The following is a 19759-nucleotide window of genomic DNA, read 5'->3' as shown; positions in this document are numbered from 1 at the left end:
GCAATCCTAGAACGGTTCTATTTAGAATTTTCACCTCTGCATAAGGACGCTTATCGCTTTTCTTATAGCGGATTGCATTTATAGTTTTGGCTGCTTCCCAAAATGATCTCATCCGCTTGGAATTCCTAGAGGCAGTTTTCGGAAGGACAAAGTCCTGAATTGGCAAAGAATCTGGCTTATAACTTAAATATGACGTAATTATCTTACTGCTATTTGGATTTAAATTTGCGAATGTATTACTATTTATTTCTATATTTGCATTTACTGGTTGTCGTCGCGATTTGAGGACTGAGGGCGACGAACACGCGTCAGTTGACGAGGCTGTGTGTTCGCCATGGAGTTTTTTTGCTGGCATTTTTCGCAAGATGGCTTATAGGTATTTGGGACACCACAACCATAGCAGAAAACTTTTCGATTTCCTCCACAGCACACTGGTCCCAAAGTCCAAAATTTGTGCAAGAATCCAATTTTTTTTTTTAAGAGTTGGGCAAAAACAATATTTTATTGCGATAGAGTAATATTCAGGGCAATTGAAAATAATAGAGTTTCAATTGAAATTGCATCCCTGCGATCGCTGGCAGCCCTAGAAATCAGCTGATCGTTTACCGCAAACTTTGGCATTGCTTTCTCGTGAAATTAATGCAAAGTTTGAAAACAAATTGTGTAAAATCTAATATCTCGATTGCAATAATTCAAAATGGATAATAATTGTGCTGGTATGTGAAATATTATGTAATATTGCAATATTTGTTATATGTGTAATTTCTTTATTAATATGTGTTTTTGTGATGTTATGTGTTTTAACAATTCTAACCTAACTTTTATCGTGTTCCGTGGAATAAAGGTATATAGTATTTAATCGTATTTAAGAAACTATTAATACAGATGTTATCTTTAACATATATATTTTTTGATTACACTAATTTTTTTTGCCCCTTTTTGCCCCATTCTATGAAATATTGTTTTTTGACAGACAACATCGATTTGAGCTATGCTGAAATGGTAGAGGTTTGGCTGGCAAATGGTCGTGAAAATAAAAGTATTTATGATTTTGTGCTGCAGCATATTATTAAAACATTAAAGGAACATATAAAGAACTCAATAGACAAGAAAATAGAAAACCCTGTTGCTGCATTAAAAACACGGTTAAACAATTGTAACCGGGATGTTTCAAAACTTAAGAAGAAGCATGAAAATTGGCTGGCATTACGTTTCAAAATCAAATTATTACCATCTGATTTTATGGAAGAGGCCCCCAAAAATGCAGGACGCCCACGACTAAACTATGATGCAGGAAGTTGCCGATTAAAGCAAAGATTAGCTGCTGATCTTTCATCTAAAAATAATAACGACGTTAATCTTCTTGCTCATGCAGCAAACTTGGCTGCAAAAAAGGCGCGATTGACCGTTGAGGAAGTATCTTCCAAAGCAGAGCCTGTACCTTTCACTCCAGAAGAAGCCTTAGACTTTTTAATTGAAAACGGCTTTACAAAAAAACAGTATATGAGCATAAGGCTGCAAAGTAAATGCAGGAATTGCGACATTTATCCGAGCTACAAAAAAATTATCGCTGCAAAAGATAAGTGCAGGCCTAAAGGAATAAATATTACGGAGTCTGTCGCTTCTGTTTCACTACAAAACATGCTTAATCATGAAAATGCTGCTTTTTTATACATGAAAAAATATCCCTGGTACCCAATGTCAGCTACGGTACATAAAATATTACTACATGGGTCTCAGATCGTAGCCGCATCCCCCCTACCTCTTGGCTGTCTAGGTGAGAACGCATCTGAGGCTCGAAACAAGATTTATAAAAATGATCGACGTTCGCATGCAAGGCAAAATAGTCGACTGAATACCATGACAGATGTTTTTTGTAGAGCACTCGATTCGTCGGATCCATTTGTTTCCAGCATTTACATCAACTATAGACTACTTGCCAACAAAAAATACAACAGTTATCCAATAGAGGTTATTCACCTGTTAAGACAACCAAATGTAAATTTCTTAAATAATAATATTAATACAGATGATGCACATGATGATGGAGATGACTTGGACACAACTGAATTTACTAATGACTATTCTTTTGATTTAGATGTAGAAAATGATTAATTTAATAAATATATGTGATAAAAAAAATAAATAAAATTACCCGAAAACTTTCCTCATTTTCTATTTTAGTTATTTTTTCATTTAAAACATTTATTTTCTGATAAGAAACTAAAATCAATTGACAAACGGGCGTATGAGTAATTTTGTTGTTTATAAGGGGAGGTAAGGAAGGCGTGGCCCGATCGCAAAAAATTTTTGCACAGGCTTTTTATATCCAACAACCATTAACTGTACCAAGTTTCAAGGGTATATCTCCATTTTTCTAATTACTGCACAAATTTTGGACTTTGGGACCAGTGTGCACAGTCCTGGTACCGATGACCTTCTTTGCGGCAGTTCCAGCAAATCAGAGCTAGCGCCTCCCTCTAATTCGCCCTCGGAAAATGCCGCCGCATCTTCTACTAGCTACTAATTTCGGCCACCTGCTTACGAGCCTGCCTATTACCAACATTTCGCCTCATTTCCTCGTGATACTTCTCTCGCCGCCTACACATTTCCCTAAGCTCTTCGACGGAATCTATTTTGAAATTCAGCAGCTGATATCTGATTTCAGGCCTTAGATTCCTACGCAGAATATCAACTAGCCTCTTTTCAGACAGAGGAGCCTCCAAATAGTCTATCAGCTTGGCGATGGCCTCGTAGAAGCAATCGAAACTCTCATTTTCCCGCTGTTTTCGATCCTTAATCGCCTCTTCGATGTCACCCTCCGTTCGAGTGTCCTTGAACTGCTTCCTTAGTGCCTGACAAACAAGTCCCAGCGAATATTCTTTGAGGCTTTGTGGAATCTCCAAAAGAATTCCCTAGCCTTGCCATCGAAGAGAATACTGGCATTACTGCACAAAACTGGAAAGTTTCTCTCTAAAGTCTGCTGCGTTTTGGTTTCCACTCGGTAAATGAAATGGTCCACAGGAATGCTTCCTGGACTACCATCGAAGTGTAACTTCCAGCCATTATTGATCTGCACTACTTTATCTGGCCTATTCGCAAGATCGGATATTTGGCTTCTGGGGGTTTGTCGTCCTGCAGGCTGACGCTCTTCGGGAATATTAAAATTCGTCTGATATTGATCCTAAGCTACCGAAACTGGAGAAGTGTTTCGCTTTAAGGAAAGCGACTGAAATTGTGCAGCTACATTTGTTTGAATTAGCTAAGCCATATTGCTGGATATTTGTGCCATCAATCTATTCTGCATTGTTTTCATAGCTTCCGTAATTCCCGAAGCCTGCCTCGAGCCCTGTGTTGCAGAACTCGCCGATACAACCTCGAAACAAGCTGTGTTCCCATGCTTTTTGTGATAATACGGGCATGACACTGGCGCATTAATTAGAGACTTCATTAAAGATTTGACAGCGCTATAGCGTTTTACACAAGTGCGAGCAAGACGACTATATGGCGCTCTAATGCATTAGAATAATAGCTATTCATTGCCGCGATAATCGATAGTCTACGTAAAATATACCAGATACTCGATAACAAAATACGGGTTTAATGAAGAAAATTGTAATTGAAAAATGTATTAACCAGCTCATTGACAGTATGGTCTCACAATGAGAATTTTATTTCTATATCATTTCGCTGGTTTTTTGAACTGAAAAATATTAGAAAATTAGGAAAAATAATATGTTTTGCGGTGGCAAGGTTCTTGCGCTGTAAAATTAATTAAACATTTTTTTTTGTAATAATTAAAAAAATTGGAAGTATCATAAGTTAAAAACACAAATTTAAAGGATTCTGCATTTATTTAGGCAAGAATACTTCGACGAGGAATTCAGAAATTCATAGTAAGACGCCGCGAATAGCGGCCGTTTTTTTTGTTTACCTTTTACGGTCGGTGTGACCGTAGTCGTATCACCAAAATAATCCAAGCAAAATGACACATATAGTGGACTCTTTCAAGGTTCTAATGAAGTAGCTAATTAATAAAAACTGCATTAGTGTATCATATGGGCATAAGCCGTGAGACAAGATCTATGGTATTCTTGTTTGCACTTAGTTTTATAATAATTTTCCGGCACAAGCTCTTTTTCGCACAAAGTGCATAATACAACCTGAGCTGCTTCCTCTTCCTCCATTGCGGCAACTAAAAATAGTCGAGTCTTTTTACAACCTTTCGCTTATTTTCAGATCCTTTTATTTATTTTTATTTTACGAAAAAAATTCTCCAAACCAAACAAGTCCTGGCTGATATTCAATAACTAATACTAATAATCCTAACTAATCTCTAATAATACTACCTAATATTATACGAATAAATAATAGGTAATAAATAATGACTGACAATTACTCAAAAAAATATATGCTGACAATAAATAATAAAAATGTGTGACAATAAAAATAAATAAAAATAAACAATAAAATATCAACGTAAACACCAAATTCGTAAACACAAATTTTGCAAACGCAAACTTTGTAAACACAAACTGCAAACGATAAAGAAAATAAACATTTATTGCCTTCAAGCATAGCTTGTTCCCAAGTTTAACCCTGATCATATGTTCCCCAGACAAACGCTAGACGAGTGGAGCAAAAAGAAAACAAAGCAATCAACAAAAAACAACAAAAACAATGCAGCTACTAAATAGCTCTGCAAGCTCTCAAGCAAACGCTTATACATTTTTTGTCAATTTTCTCTATCTCCTCTGCACCCTCTACTATTGCGACCGGGCCTATTGTCTTGTCCATCATCCGTGGCCAGATAAACTCTTCTAAACGAGTCTAGCCTGTATATCCATGCGTTTAATGGTCCAAATCTGCCCTGATCATAATGTGGATACTGAGAGCTCTTCGCTAAGGCTTGTTGGCCGTGGCCAGGGAATAAACTACTGTTATAAGTCAGAGGGGCTGCTGTTATAAGTCAGAGGGGCGCACAAGTCTTGTCCCGGCTGGGGCTCGTCGGCTAATGGGTGGTATTTCTGCTCCCTCTGGACTTTGCCTTTCTTTATTGATCCTTAAAGTTAGATTTAAAACTGCGTACTACGACGAAAAAAATATGAAAACCAAACACAAACATCTACACTGGAAAAAACTGGAACGAACATGGGTCAACAACTAGCGCGCTTCGGATGACGTGAAGCGGCTTAGCCCTCCCTTCCTTGGCCATCACTTCCTGTTTGCTTCACATTTGATGACCCCTATGCTAACCCTTTCAAGGCACTCCCCTGGGCCTCATGCTAGCTGAAGGCAAAATTCAAAACTAATTAGAACATTATAATATTTATTTTTCTTAGGCCTAAAAACATTAGTTTGTAGAAATGGTAAATTCTAAAATTGGCTTTGACATTTATGGAATAAATAGAATGAATAAAATGAATATTTTCACGCGGATAAAATTAAACAGATATGCAACTAAGGAAAATTTCGCCCAGTGTGGAGGACAAACAATTTGGATGCAAAGGAGACCAAAATTAAATGACATGGAATTGAACTCGCGTCTTCATATTTTCCACTTTTGATATTTTTTCCCACTGAAATCTCGCCCGATGATCTGTCAAATGTGCCAATGCACTGGTGTTAACTCACTCTGATTCCTTTAATCCGGCGAAGAAAGCGCTTTCCCGCGTAGATCCGTGAGCATCGCTGTAAGGAGTAAACAAAAATCACTTTTGCCAAATCTTCGGCTCTGGGAACTCTAAGTTATATTTTTGTCTAAATTAGGTCCACATGGATCCACATGGATCCCGCCTCTACTTTGCTTCACTTTTCCTTTTCCTTTTTCTTTTTACTGCTACTAAACTAACATATTTAACTCTACAAACACTAAACAAATATATATGTCGGATCACATAAAACAGGGCCTACTTTATTCCTATGGTCAGTATAGGTGAAGCGGGGCCTTCTGAAATATGGAGCAGGGCCTTTTGAAATACGGAGCAGGGCCTTTCTGAAATACGGAGCAGGGCCTTTCTGAATTGAGTGAAAGCACGGCAGAGCAGGATAGATATAGACTGCTGCCGAGTGAGGTCTGTTCGTGAAGCGCTGACATACAGGTTAGAAAGAGACGACAACAATGATTATGAAATGAGTGAATTGAGTGAAAGTAGAAAGGTCGAAAGTAGACTTTTTGGAAGACAGTTTAGAAAACGCTTCGAAGACGAACAGAACTTGCTGCTGAGAACTTATTCAGATAAAATGGACCAGTTAAACGACCCTCCGACATCAGAAGTGGGATTCGCTTCGCCTACAGACAATACTCCTGGACAATATATGGCAGCGTTGGAAGCCCAGAACAGGACCCTGATGGAGTTAATTAAGTCTATGCAGACACCAAGGACTTCGGCAGACGGCGATAAGGCTACGCATGTCACCTTGCCCAAATTTAATCCCGATGGTGCCGGAGCAGACGCCTCCGCCTGGTGTACTACAGTCGATCTCATATTTGCAGACCACGTTCTAGAGGGTAGCGGTCTGGTGATGACTTTAAGCAAGGCGCTTGAAGGCAGCTGCATGTAGAAGCGAGCTGATTTGTGTGATTCAACAGTGACAGTATCGGGTGAGCCCTTTCCAATTATTCTTTGATTTGGGAGCTAAATTGGCTAAAAGATGGGAATAGAGATGTGTTTGATTGCAGTGTTGTTTGCCCATCTGCCTTCCCATTGGCGAGCCCTGTGCTACGATAGGTTGTGCTTAGACTATCGGAAGCAATATTCGAAAATGGTTTCGGACAGTGGCCTTTGCCGCTTATGTCAGACCCTGTGAAGGAAAAATGTTTCTGTTGAAAAATAATTAATTAAAAAAATTACGAGTTGCCGTCTGTTTGGTCTGCCGTGCCGTTTGGTTTGAAGAGTGCGTCTTCTACCTTCATCATGCAATTGTTAAGGCGTTTGGAATTTATCATGATTATTTGCGATAGTTTACATAGATGACGTGTTAATCATGGCAAACTCGGAAGAAAAGGCTTTCCGAAGGCTGAAAGTTGTATTAAATGTGTTGACTGTACCAGGGTTGTCATTTAACGTTACCAAATGTGGGTTTCTTGAACCTACTACGCAGTATCTGAGCTATGAGGTGTGCGGTGGAGAAATCAGACCCAATTCCTAGAAAATCCTTACGTTAAAGGTCCGTCCTTTTAATCGGTGCAATTAAGAGACCGTCGTAAGACCATTTATTGAATTGGTGCCTTATTTTCAAAAACGTGTGCCTCGATTTTCTCAGATCATGAGACATATTCCTCGGCTTCAAGTATCTTTAAGTGAAATGACGATTTTTAGAAATTGGAACGAACGTTTTTAATATTAGATGTAAGCTCTTGTGGATATTGTGCAATGCTAATACACTTAATTAATGGAGACACTTATGTTAGTGGAGTGTATGGGTGGAACTATATACGATGTGGAGTCCAAATGGCATTTATATGAATTGGAAATATTGGCTGACTTACAATTATTCTAACATTGTGGTATTATTTGCTCAAATGAGAGTTCGTAATCTATACCTATTGTAATTGTAATGATTTCAAAAACAAATTAACTGAAGTGCAACATAGAATGGAGGAAGAAAAAGCGCAAGGCAAATGTGGATTTCTTTTTGTGTCCAGAATTCACGTGACTGATTTAAATTCCAATAAGTAAAAATAAAGCGACAGAAAAACGTCTGAACTTAGAATGGAAATCTAATAACTGAATGATCAGAGTCAGGATTCAGGATTGATTGATATAGTTTATAAACAACTCAAAATAATTGAAATTAAATTGAGCTATGAAGGGGGGTTCTTAAAAATACACAGAGGTGTGAGATAATGTTGTCTGCCAGTAGTGTCCTTTAATTTTGTTGGATAGTTATTAATCAAGGTTATAAATCCGTTATGTGTTTGGGTTGGAAAAAATAGACTCAGCAATATTTATCAGAATTGTTGGAAATGACTAAGTTTAAAGATTGTTGAAAATTGTATCATGTGTAAAGCTGTAAAGTAGTCATCTGGCTGGATACCAGGACCGCAGAGGTGATGGCAAGATGCTCTTGGCGGGGTGCAACTTGCGGCGAACTGCACAGTTAGTAGTGCAACCAATGCAAGCCCTTAAGAGATGCCAATCGGACCCACCCTTTGGGCTTGATACCACCACATGACACAGAGAAAAGTATAAAGAAAGAGAAATTTAAAGTTACGTTATGCTGGTTCGGAAGAGCACTAATTTTGATAAGGCAAGATTAATTTAAAATGAAAAATGAAAATGGAAAATATGTTAAAAATGAGAGAGAAAAGAGAAAGAAATGAAGATGGAAAATAAAAATGAAGATCGGCACCAAACAGAGTTTATAGAAAAGCTTGATGGTGGCTGATATGTTTTGAGATATCTGTCAAGTAAGCGAACTTTTATAAGTATGCGCATGAGTTTTTGAGGGCATAGCCAAATAGACAAAATAAGCAATGACGTTGATTGATTAAAGATTAAAGTTGATTAAAGATTTAGACGACTCAAGTGGAGATGCGTGTGATTCCCATGTGGGGAATGATGATATGGATGGCACGGTTGATGCCTTGGAATCCCAAGAGGGGATATAATGACCGCACCATAACAGAAGGAATTGTCATGGCGGGGGTCAGTGGAGACCGCACCATAACAGAAGGAATTGTTATGGCGGGGGTCAGTGGAGACCGCACCATAACAGAAGGAATTGTTATGGCGGGGGTCAGTGGAGACCGCACCATAACAGAAGGAATTGTTATGGCGGGGGTCAGTATGTGGGTGTAAAAGGAAATACACCAGTTGATAAAGCTATGTAATTAGAGAAGTCTGAATTGTAAATTATGATTAAAATGAAGATGTAATTTGTTATGTTATCATGAAACCAAGATGCTTATTTTGTCTAAATGCCTCAATACTTATGTTTAGAAAATTAATGAAATGTTTGTTGACAATAAAATGTAACGAGTACTGAAATTTGAGAATACTGTGATTTAAAGTTAACACACGAGGACGTGTGATTTGTCAGGAAGGCCGTGTCGGATCACATAAAACAGGGCCTACTTTATTCCTATGGTCAGTATAGGTGAAGCGGGGCCTTCTGAAATATGGAGCAGGGCCTTTTGAAATACGGAGCAGGGCCTTTCTGAAATACGGAGCAGGGCCTTTCTGAATTGAGTGAAAGCACGGCAGAGCAGGATAGATATAGACTGCTGCCGAGTGAGGTCTGTTCGTGAAGCGCTGACATACAGGTTAGAAAGAGACGACAACAATGATTATGAAATGAGTGAATTGAGTGAAAGTAGAAAGGTCGAAAGTAGACTTTTTGGAAGACAGTTTAGAAAACGCTTCGAAGACGAACAGAACTTGCTGCTGAGAACTTATTCAGATAAAATGGACCAGTTAAACGACCCTCCGACATATAGTTTAAAAATTCCTAATTGTAAATAAATTTTCTGCTGCCGCTGCTGCTGCCACTAAGGTGACTCTTTTAAGAAGGGATGAGCCGGAATGGAACCGGGCATTTATAGGAACAGAAAGATTTATATCTGGCGTTGAGGGTGCATGTCATCTGGTGGCAGCCCGAATTAAATAAAAAAAGCTAATCACATCCTATCCGAGCGTTCCACTAACAAAAAGAAAAAATCGATCAAAAGAAGGCGCCGCTAACTCCGAGAAGCTGGAGTGTCTTGGTGGCCAATACGGGCGGAGAGGTGAACTTTATCCACCTCTCCCTTATGGTGATGCTGGTTGCCGTCTCTCGAATTGGCGCCGAAAAAACCCGCAGGTTTTTCCTGAGCGTTTAAACATTTGATTACATCGCTATTTTCTGTTTTTGTGCCCTTTTGCGTCTTACCAGCGTGTAAAAAAAATCACAATTGGGTCGCTGATGAAAAATCCCTTAGAATCTTCTTCGGAGCTGAATCCAACCGCCTTTGGTCGCAGCAAAAGAGGTAATAGTTGCTCCCTACTCATTTCCTCAAGCGCCAGCCGATCGCCCTTTCCGACGTCGAGAGCTCCTCAGCCGAACGGCGGAAACTTGTCCCTAAAACTTTCTCTTAGGTTGCCTTGCTTTCCATTGCCCGCCCGCTAGAGGTCGCTTGCCTGCCCACCAATCCACTACTAGGTAGCGCCACTGGGCTCTATGACCAAGCGTTACACCCGGTGAACACAGGCCAGGGAGCCCTGACGGGCAACCAACGATCCTAGTCTGGTTGATACAGAAAGACAAGGGCGAGCTGACTAGCTGGCTGGCTACTACAGCGACCAATCCGGCAGCACGCTGGTAGTAGTTTCGTCGCACACCTAACACGAACAAGCGCGTGCTTGGTATCGCAAGTTCCACTTGATACGTTCCGTACGTAGTGCATCAACGTCTTGCAATTAAAAAAGATATATTTAAAAACCCATGAGCCTTTACAGTTTGAGCATTATGAAAATGCAAGTGGGACGTGTTTGGATTATATTTTACTACATAGCTTAAAATCAACTTTTATAATAACGGCATTACTTACCTGATTTACTGTACGGAATGTTCATGCAGACACCATCTGTGCCTCGAAAACTCCATTGATGAAAAGGGCATTCAATACAGTCGTCTACAACGCGCCCCCCAAGTCCCAAATTCGCTCCTAAGTGCGGACAATAAGCATCTAAAATATATACCTTATGGGTTTTAGTGCGAAAAACTACCAGATGTTCCCCTAAACAAGACAAAAATGTAGCCTGTCCGTCTCCGAGCTGGGACGATTCTAGAATACCATACCAACCGTTGGGAAAAGGTGGAGGCATTTCGGCTGTAATTGGATTTCTTACTTTACGTAAACGGTTAACAGAATCACGTTTCAACCTATTCGTAAAATTTCTTGTTAATTGTGAACATTTTATATCGCTCTGGTGCTGAAAATAAACAGAAAATATTAAAAGACTTATAATATACTTTCGCGGATCGGATTAGGGCTATCGATAGTTAGTGAAGTTTCAGTTAGAGCCGCAAGGAGTCAGTATTTATTGTGTCAGGATTTCGAAGTAAATGTATTAGGGCACACTGATTTAAAAAGAGGCAAGCTTAAATTTGGCGGATCAAGTTACACCGATTTGCGCCATGACAGAGAGAGGGAAGAGAAACTGCGGTACGTAAGATAAGAGAATTGTATTTCAGGTTAAGTCAACTGATGTACATATTTCAGAATAAAACATTCATTCTATCCACACCAACACCGTTTTAACCAACGTTGTCCTTGTTATCGCTACTCAAGAGGCGGTTAACGGAGTGTTAAGAAGGCATATCCCCGTGATCGGGCAGGCGGCGTCATTTTCTTTTATTCGCACTCTGTGAGATGTCTACATAGCATTCGCCCCGGCGGAGCCCCAGACTGGAAGTCTCGGATGCTCCCACAACTGCGACACCCACGACCACAGCAACTGGCAAAGCGGTCAGCTCTGCGAGTGCGGCTGGTGATCGACAGCGGCCGCAGACTCCGAAGGAAAGTGGAAAAGCTGCCAGTGAAGCGGCAAGTAATCTGCAGCCCGCAGCAACGGGGCAGATTACGGACTCCACGACTGTACAAGTGGCGGCCTTAGTGGAAAGGATCGCACATCTAGAGTCGGAGCTGGTAAAGGCAAGGGCAAATGAAGGGCAAGCAGAGGCCGCCAGGGATCCCGTTAGAATCGGGACACGCGGCGTTGGAGTGGGCGGTGCGGCGAATACACCGCCATGTTTGAGTGGAAAGGCTGCCAGAGAAGCGGCAAGTAATCTGCGGCCCACAGCAACGGGACAGATTACAGACTCCACGAATGGAAATCTGCCAGTGAAGTATGAGAGCAGCACCACGGCAGGGTTCGAGTGAGAAGCTGCCAGGCAGATGAGTGACAATCTGCAACCAGAGCTTAAAGTGACGCCATCTTGGGATGAGCAGTTGACGGCACAATTGAGTGCAAATTTGCCGCCACAATTGAGTGGAAAATTGGCGCCGACGCCCGGCGGCCATTGGGCGAACGGGCAACCTGTCAAACGGACCTCTACAACAACAGTGAGTTATTCTCCGCTATTTTGTATTACCGCCACGGCGCAGCCTAGGTTATGTTCACCCGCCACGGGAGCCAAAATACAATTTGGAGGTATCAGCGCCATCGCCCCTATCATATGGAGCGGCGACAACGAGCATACCTGGGTGGACGGCACGTAGATTGCCTGATCTTCCCGAGTTTGAAGGTCAGCCAGAGGAATGGCCAATAGAGCTGGGAAAAAATCGATGTCAACATCGATTAAATCGATTCTTTCTTTTTGGTCGATGCATCGATTCGGTTTAGAAAGAATCTGTGCGTTTCAGCTAGCTCAACAGAAGCAGAGCGAGTATTTAGTAAGGCTGGATGTATTATAACCGATAGATGTGCCGCTTTAAAACCCAAAACTTTAAATAAGCTCGTTTTTACCAACAAAAACCAGTGGCTAGTCTAGAATTTTGATATTTATTTTCATTTTTATAATTTGAAAATATTTTCTTCTGTTTTTTGTGATCTCATTGAATTGATCCCATTTAATTTAATTTAATTTAACTGGAAATAACCAGTAAATAATTGATTTTGATTTTTTGTTTTTATATTATGAAAATATTTTGTTTCTTATTTTATGAACCTTTATTTTAAATATTTTTATTTAATTTAAAGGCTTTGAATAATTTTATTTAAAATAAATAATTTTATTTAAAATAAAGATTCATAAAATAAGAAACCAAATATTTTCTTAAAAAAAATTAAAATCAATTAATCACTGGTTATGGCCAGAAAAATTTATTTGATTTATTATGAATACATTTTTGGTTTATTGTTTAAGAATGATTATGTAAATAAATTTAAGTTTTGGTTTTTTCTAAATTTATTTGAAGTAAAAAATAAAAAAGTTTTGTTTTCGATGTAATCGATTTAATCGATTTTATTTTCAAAAAAATCGAAAAAAATCAATTCGCTGAGAATCGATTTTTTCCCAGCTCTAATGGCCAATATTCCTGTGTGCGTTCACGGAGACAACGGCAGCTTAACAGTGTACAGAATTGGAGAATAACCAGAGGCTAGTGAAAGCCCTGAAAGGTGAGGCCAGAGCAGCAGTGAAGTCGCTGCTCATCCACCCCAGAAATGTGCAAGCTGTCATAGAGCAGCTACGATTCCGGTATGGACGTCCAGAGCTACTGATCCGTAGTCAATTGGAGAGCGTGCGCGATGGGCAGCCAATCATGGAGGCTAACATCACAAGGATCGTGCCGTTCGCCAAAAGGGTGAGCAACCTGGCAGCGTTCCTGCAGTCCACCACGACCGGCAACCAACACTTGGGTAACCCAATCCTGATGGAGGAGCTGGTCGCCAAGTTGCCTGTGAGCAAAAGGCTGGACTGGTCGAAGCACGCGACTACGATACAGCCATACCCGACAGTGGTGCACCTGGGCGAGTGGCTTCATGAATTCGCTAAATTGGTGTGCACTGTCACGGACGTCGGAATCAAGGAAGCGACGAAGCGAAGGGTTTGCACGCGAATAGTGTTCGCGAGAAGGAGCGGTATGCAGACCGCCCCAAACGTTGCCCCATGTGTAAGGGACAACACGAGATCGAGGATTGCAAGGAATTCAACCACGCTTCTTCGACGATGCGGATCGAGTCCGCGAGGAAGTTGAGGTTATGTTTTTCGTGTCTGGAGTATGGACACATGGCCCGGTTCTGCAATAAGGGCCGGGAATGCAACGTCTACGGATGTCGGATGAGGCATCACTACCTACTCCATGAACCAGCTGGACATCCTAGACGGCCGCCAGTCGCAGATGACGCCGCAGGATGGATCAGCAGAGCAGTCAAGACCGGCAGCTGTACAGAGACAGCGGCCGACGGATACGAATGCCACAGTCAGTGGATTCCATCGAGAATACCCGGCCTACGCCAGCCGCAGTTTTAGACGCGGGACGTGAGGAGGATGAGAGGCGCTCGACATGCGATCGCCAGGATTTATCGCACCGGAACTTGAGTTATGTTGATTCGGATGGAGGTCACCTGCTGTTCCATTATTTTGCCCGTGACGTTGTACGGGGAGAATACGCAGGTAGACACCTACGCACTGCTGGATGAAGGGTCGTCTGTCACGCTCATCGACAACGAACTTATCCGCAGCCTGAACCTAAAAGGTGAGAGTCGACAACTGAATGTGCAGTGGTTTGGCGGAAAGTCCGCCAAAGAGCATACAAGGATGGTTAGCCTGCAGATCAGTGCAGCGGGCAAACCCAAGCGACATGGGCTAATGAACGTTTTCGGAGTAGCCAATTTGAAACTTCCGATGCAGAGCTTGCGTCGGGAAGATGTGAAGGCAGTGAAGGCGAATGCGCGCCTGCCTGTAAGGCCGTACAAAATGCGGCGCCAAGGATCCTAATTGGATTGGATAATGCGCATCTTGGAATACCCCTCAGAACCAGAAGCTACGGATCTGGACGGCCATAGGCAGCAGCCACCGCACTTGGATGGGCGGTATATGGACCGGTGAAAGGAAAGGCGTGTTCACCGCTTCACAGATTCTGGAGAAGATGGTCAGCGATTATTTCGAGATCGAGAATTTCGGAGTGAAGCCGGCACAGCCAGTCGCAGCTGGCGGAGTGAAACCGGCGTCAATCGCAGATGACGGCGTCACACAGGCCCTGAGTATCCTGGAGGAGACGACTAAGTGAGTAGGCCAACGATGAGACCGGGCTGCTATGGAGGGACGACGAGGTGAGACTGCCAGAGAGCTACAGTATGGCACTCAAGAGACTCGTCAACATTGAACGGAAAATTAAGCGCGATGTGGACTTCGCGCGGGCCTACAACGGAATTTGGATGATTACGTAAAGAAAGGCTACGCACGACGACTGGAGCCCCAGGAAGTCCGGAGGTCCCAGAAAGGCAAGGTATGGTACCTGCCGCACTTCGAGGTGGAAAACCCGAACAAGCCGGGAAAAATCCGGCTGGTCTTCGACGCGGCTACCAAGGTGAACGGCGTATCACTGAATTCGGCGCTGATGAAAGGCCCACAGCGCTACAAGCCCCTCCCAGAGGTGCTCTTCCATTTCCGGGAAGGAGCAGTTGGGGTTTGCGCAGACATCAAGGAGATGTTTCATCAGGTATTGATGCGACCACAGGACAGATGCGCCCAGAGGTTCCTGTGGAGAAACGGAAACGATCGTCGGGATCCCGACATATATGAGATGCAGGTGATGATGTTCGGAGTTGCCTGCTCACCATGCTCGGCGGGTTATGTGAAGACCGTGAATGCTTCGCAGTACAGCAACACGGATCCGCGAGCTGTCCTGGCGATCAACGAGTATCACTACGTGGACGACTATATCGACAGTTTTGCCAGTGAAACAGAAGCCATCGCCGTCTCGACACGGGTGAGAGAAATACACGCAAATGCTGGTTTTGATTTGTGTCGATTTACTTCCAGTTCGACAAGTGTGGTCAGTGCGTTGAACCCACTTGAATCTATCGCTAGCGTCAGATGGACCGAAGCTGAGGAGAAAGTACTTAGGATGTACTGGCAACCAGCAACAGACGACTTCAAGTTCAGCGTCAAATACAATCGAGTCCCAAGGAGCGTGATGACAGGGGAACGTGTCCCCACGAAGAGGGAGTTCCTGAGCCTGGTCATGTCCACGTTTGACCCGATTGGGTACTGCTATATGGTCACCGCCAAGATATTGATGCTGGGACGAGCAGTTGGGACGAGCAGTTACCAGAAGAGTTAGCCGCAGCCTTTGAGAGCTGGCGGCAAGGAATGAGGAACATTGAAGAATTCCGATGTCCACGCTACTATTTCGGCGCTGGACGAGTGCGGGCACTACAGCTGCACATCTTCGTGGATTCCAGCCAGTCGGCGTTCGCAGCAGCGGCCTATTGGCGGGTCACATACGAGAGCAGAGACGTTCAGGCGCATTTCGTATGCTCCAAGACGAAGTGCGCTCCGATGAGGACAATGTCGATTCCCCGTCTGAAACTTCAAGCAGCAGTATTGGGTACAAGACTGATGGGCACCTTCAAGCAGGAGCACGGTGTGGCGATCAGCGGCTGCGTACTAATGACAGATTCTAAGACTGTGCTGCACTGCATAAGCAGCACCCACCGGAGATACAAACAGTTCGTCGGAAACCGGGTGGCGGAAATCTTAGAATCCACAGAGATGTCCCAATGGAGATAGATCCCGTCTGCCGAAAACGTGGCAGATGACGCGACGCACAGTAGCGCCTCTCGAACAACAGCCGTTGCAAAAATCGAAAAAGTCGTTGTCGCAAAAACGATTTTAACCATACTTATTCGACAGGAAATTTCCCATGGATTCAGAATCTGCTGTAAAATCAATTTTCGGATTTTTTTTGTAGAAGATATGAGCATTCAAAGTTGAACTTTGTTTCAATTTTTGCATCATAAGAAAAAAAACGGAAAAATTTGTTGACTTTCAGGTAATATTACACAAGAACTATATTACCTATCGCCATGATTTTTGCTTTAAATAATAGACACATTCATAAACTGTTACCCAATCAAAAAAAATGGGAATTGGGTTAGGGCTTGCACAGGTAAATCGTTACCTGCCAGGTGTCCATTTTTTTTCATTTTTTTCTGGCTAAAGTAGTCTATATCTTTTTTGGATGGGCTGAGCCACTATACACACTATAACTACGACCTTTGTGGATCTATTCTGGACCAAAATCAACTTACATCTGCTGCGTCGAGCTGCGTCCCCGGAAATGCAACAGCATAAACCAAAACTACTCAGGGTTAAATATACCAAAATACCGACTCAGCTTTATACTAACCAAAAAATATACTAACTGTAGCGCGTGACGGTTACACGTTGAAATAAAAAAAAATTTTTTTTTCAGTTTTCAAATTATTTTTATCTGAGCAAATACATAAAATTAAGGATAAAAAATTAAATAAAAAATATTTTTAAAAAATTGTCTTCATTGAGAAAAAAATATTTCTTTACTTTGATACCCTTTAAAAAGGCGAATGAGTGGGCGTGGCTGATTTTCCAATACATATGTAAATTTTACAACAATTACCTATTAAATGGCGTTTAAATTATTTAGTTATCTTATTTTGTTCAAAAGTTATGATTTTTGCAACGTAAAATGAGAAAAGGCGCTACTGTGCGACGAGGCCGCGCATGAGCGTGGACCTGAGTATTGAGTCGCAGTGGTTAAGCGGTCCCACATTCCTACGAGGACCGGAGGAAAGCTGGCCGAGATCGGGTGAGGATTGGATTCCCCCGACGCCAGATGAAGAGGAAATGAAATGTGAATTTGCTCTGGTCATGACAAATATTATATCTGTGCAGAGATTCTCGAGCTATAACCGACTGGTGAGGTGCACCGCATGGGTGCTCAGATTTATTCGATGATGCCGTGGACTACGTTGCGATCGAGAGGATCACGGGCTGACATCGATGGAGTACGCCGAGGCAGAGCGCGCACTGATAAGGCAGTCGCAGCGAGAAGCGTTTGCTGAGGACATCCAAGGAAAGGCCGCCAAGGGCAGCCGACTGTGCGGGTTGTCCCCATACTTCGACGAGGACGGAGTAATGCGAGTCAGCGGAAGGATCGACGACGCGGCGTGTGTGCCATAGAACGCGCGACGGCCGATCATACTGACTCACACGGAGGCACTGGCGGAAATGATTGTGCAGCATCACCACGAGAGGATGTGCCACCAAAACACGGAGGCAACTATCGGAGCGATCCGGCAGAAGTTCTGGATTACGAACTTACGGAGGCTGCTATGCAAGGTGGTGAGCAACTGCAACGTCTGCCAGCTACGGAAGGCACGCCCAGCGCAACCTGTAATGGGTCCCCTGCCAGAGGACCGGCTGGAGGCCAACGGATGGCCGTTTAAGTGGATTATTTTGGACCGCTATTTGTGACTATTGGACGTCGCTCTGAGAAAAGGTGGGTGGCATTGTTTACATGTCTAACCACAAGGGCTATCCACTTGGAGATGGCTCACGATTTACAGATTCCTGTATAAGCGCTATGAGGAATTTCATGAGCCGCCGTGGACCGGTGGTCAGGATAAGGAGCGACAACGGGAAGAACTTTGTTGGGGCCAATCGAGAGGCCCAGAGGTTCAGCGAAGTATTTGAGACTGCGAAGACCCAAGGCGAGCTGTCGTCCAAAGGAGTCGAATGGATCTTCAATTGCCCGGCGAACCCAGCGGAGGGTGGCGCCTGGGAAAGGATGATACAGTGTGTCTAGAAGGTCTTGGCGCATACTATGAAGGAGCTTGCACCCAAGGAGCACGTAATGGAGAACCTGTTGATTGTGGCGGAGAGCATAATGAACTCTCGTCCGCTCACTCATCTACCAGTGACGGTTGACCAGGAGGCACCACTGACGCCCAACGATCTGTTAAAAGGAGGGAGGGATGGGGCCAGCACGTCGAGCCCATTCGTCGAGGAGATCTGGTGTTCATATGTGATCCGGCCATACCACGAAGAGTGAAAACGAGGTGTCGTGGAAGAGGTATTCACCGGAGTACCTCGTCGAGCAGCGGTGCGGACTAACGATCGAGCCAAGACGACAATGCGTCCCGCTTCGAAGCTAGCTGTCCTGGACGTGGTGAATGCTTTGCTTCACGGGGGCGGGGATGTTGCGGAACGGATTAGGGCTATCGATAGTTAGTCAAGTTTCAGTTAAAGCCGCAAGGAGCCAGTATTTATTGTCTCAGGATTTCGGTGTAAATGTATTAGGGCACACTGATTTAGGTAAAGGCAAGCTTAAATTTGGTGGATCGAGTTACGCCGATTTGCGCCATCACAGAGAGAGGGAAGAGAAACTGCGGTACGTAAGATAAGAGAATTGTATAGGTTAAGTCAACTGATGTACATATTTCAGAATAAAACATTCATTCTATCCACACGAACACGTTTACTACCAACGTTGTCCTTGTTATCGCTACTCAAGAGGCTGTTAACGGAGTGTTGAGAAGGCATATCCCCGTGATCGGGCAAGCGGCGTCATATACAAAAAATCTTAAACAGGCCTGCTCCGGTAGTCGTACAATTTTTTTCGTTTTCGTTTTGGGCGAAATCGCTCGTTTTCGTTTTAAGCTGCTCCGGTTTTCGGCAAATTTCTGCTATCGTTTTGCTATTGGAATGTTTTGTGTTCTCATCGTTTCTTACGCTCAAACAGCTGATTTGTGATTTTGGTCAAAAGTAAACAAATTTAAAAATGCTTTTTATGTGTTTAATTACGTGTTTTGAAGCCAGGAGGAGGCAGAAATTGCTGCAATTAAAAAAATATATAGGCATCTAAATGCATCATCGAATCATTTAAACGGCATTGGACAGGTAATTGTTGTAAGATATATATATATATTTGGGGTCCAATTTTTTGTTGGGAGGACGTTGTACATATGGTTTACCATCACTCCCAAAGGCATTAAACTTGGATTCGTCGCTCCAAACAAAAAATACACTAAGAAGACCGTTAGTAAAGATAGAAGGCATTATGAACGGCGAAATGTACAGGGACATCCTTTTTAACAATTTATCTGGAGAATATGCCGATAATTTGCCACTTGCCTGGATATTTCAACAGGACAACGACCCGAACACACGCAAGATAGTCAAGTCGTGGCTTAACCAAGAGACAATCAATGTTTTGCAATGGCCACCGCAGAACCCCGACTTGAACCCTATAGAGAACTTCTGGGGAATTCTTAAACAAGTTGTA

The 19759-nt window shown here is 42.9% G+C and overlaps 3 protein-coding genes across 3 annotated transcripts in view; 2 read left to right on the top strand and 1 right to left on the bottom strand.

The window, feature by feature from the left end:
- The window catches only part of nvd (cholesterol 7-desaturase nvd), a 98374-nt gene extending 87654 nt beyond the window's left edge, over positions 1 to 10720 (bottom strand). The window contains exons 1-2 of the mRNA XM_041774847.2: positions 10710 to 10720; positions 10532 to 10648 (exon numbers count right to left, since the gene is read on the bottom strand). Of these exons, the coding sequence (XP_041630781.2) occupies positions 10532 to 10556 (25 nt within the window). The 5' untranslated portion in view covers positions 10557 to 10648; positions 10710 to 10720. The remainder of the gene's footprint in view (positions 1 to 10531; positions 10649 to 10709) is intronic.
- Positions 10721 to 14746: 4026 nt separating this feature from the next.
- LOC138928703 (uncharacterized) lies at positions 14747 to 15775 on the top strand. The gene is made up of 2 exons (XM_070286207.1): positions 14747 to 14762; positions 14829 to 15775. Exons 1-2 carry the CDS (start codon positions 14747 to 14749, stop codon positions 15773 to 15775), a joined length of 963 nt encoding a protein of 320 aa, XP_070142308.1.
- A 29-nt stretch (positions 15776 to 15804) lies between these two features.
- LOC121502085 (uncharacterized) lies at positions 15805 to 16224 on the top strand. Its single transcript, XM_041774849.1, has one exon. It carries the CDS (start codon positions 15805 to 15807, stop codon positions 16222 to 16224), a length of 420 nt encoding a protein of 139 aa, XP_041630783.1.
- Positions 16225 to 19759: the final 3535 nt, after the last annotated feature.

Source organism: Drosophila kikkawai, chromosome 3R (genome assembly GCF_030179895.1).
Source record: "Drosophila kikkawai strain 14028-0561.14 chromosome 3R, DkikHiC1v2, whole genome shotgun sequence".
NCBI classification, from domain to species: Eukaryota; Metazoa; Arthropoda; class Insecta; order Diptera; family Drosophilidae; genus Drosophila; species Drosophila kikkawai.
Note: the sequence above shows the minus strand (reverse complement) of the source record. Positions and strands in the feature narration are given on the sequence as shown.